This window comes from Psammomys obesus, unplaced genomic scaffold, assembly GCF_907164565.1.
Source record: "Psammomys obesus unplaced genomic scaffold, mPsaObe1.curated_primary_1811, whole genome shotgun sequence".
NCBI classification, from domain to species: Eukaryota; Metazoa; Chordata; class Mammalia; order Rodentia; family Muridae; genus Psammomys; species Psammomys obesus.
In genome coordinates this window covers 5942896-5943726 of record NW_026588752.1, presented here as the reverse complement: position 1 = coordinate 5943726, position 831 = coordinate 5942896, and the positions used below count along the sequence as shown (strand labels likewise).

Genomic DNA, 831 nt, shown 5'->3' with positions numbered 1-831 from the left:
AAATTTTCTATTTGGTCATGGTTTAATCATATAATTTAATGAAACAATTTTTTCTTTTTTTTTTTTTCAAGTATCTGTGCTTTAGATGTAATTACCGGATGATGGATTTCCCTTGTATGCTCGGTAGTCTTGTAATAAAAGCATGTAGAGTGTACTCATTCGCGGTTCTGGATCCTCTTTGGGCGTGGGCGGAGCCGGAGGCGAGGATCCCCGTGAGAACTAGAGGCTTGTTCTGGCCGGAAGCTGTTTTCTCGGGCCTGCTTTTCAAGCCGGAACTTCCGCCTTGCACATGAGACCTGGGCAGGCACTTTACTAGGGCGGACCTATGGGCGGGACTACTCGGGGGACTGTATTAAGGAACGGGCGCTTCCGGCGAAGGGTGCTGTGGCGGGGCTCGTTTTGATCATGGCGGAGAATCACTGCGAGCTGCTGCCGCCGGCTCCGAGCGGCCTCGGGGCGGGGCTGGGGGGCGGCCTGTGCCGCCGCTGCAGCGCTGGCCTCGGCGCCCTGGCACAGCGCCCCAGTGGCGTGTCCAAGTGGGTCCGACTCAACGTCGGCGGCACCTACTTCCTCACCACCCGGCAGACGCTGTGCCGGGACCCGAAGTCTTTCCTGTACCGCCTGTGCCAGGCGGACCCAGACCTAGATTCGGACAAGGTGAGGGCCTCGCGGGTCAGCGGGGGGCTAGCCGCCCTAGTCGCCATCCGTGGAACACACCTCTCCACACTGAGGACGGTCAGCGGAGCGGGCACTCTGAGCCCAGGGTCCCGGGCCGGAGGGAGGATGGCACTTGGCCCTCTGATTAACAGTGTGTGTGTGTGTGTGTGTGTG

The 831-nt window shown here is 59.0% G+C and overlaps 1 protein-coding gene across 1 annotated transcript in view; it reads left to right on the top strand.

Moving 5' to 3' along the window:
* The first annotated feature begins 394 nt into the window (after positions 1 to 394).
* Kctd5 (potassium channel tetramerization domain containing 5) overlaps positions 395 to 831 on the top strand; it is a 24523-nt gene continuing 24086 nt past the window's right edge. Inside the window, exon 1 of the mRNA XM_055604515.1 lies at positions 395 to 657. Within this exon, the coding sequence (XP_055460490.1) occupies positions 406 to 657 (252 nt within the window). The 5' untranslated portion in view covers positions 395 to 405. The remainder of the gene's footprint in view (positions 658 to 831) is intronic.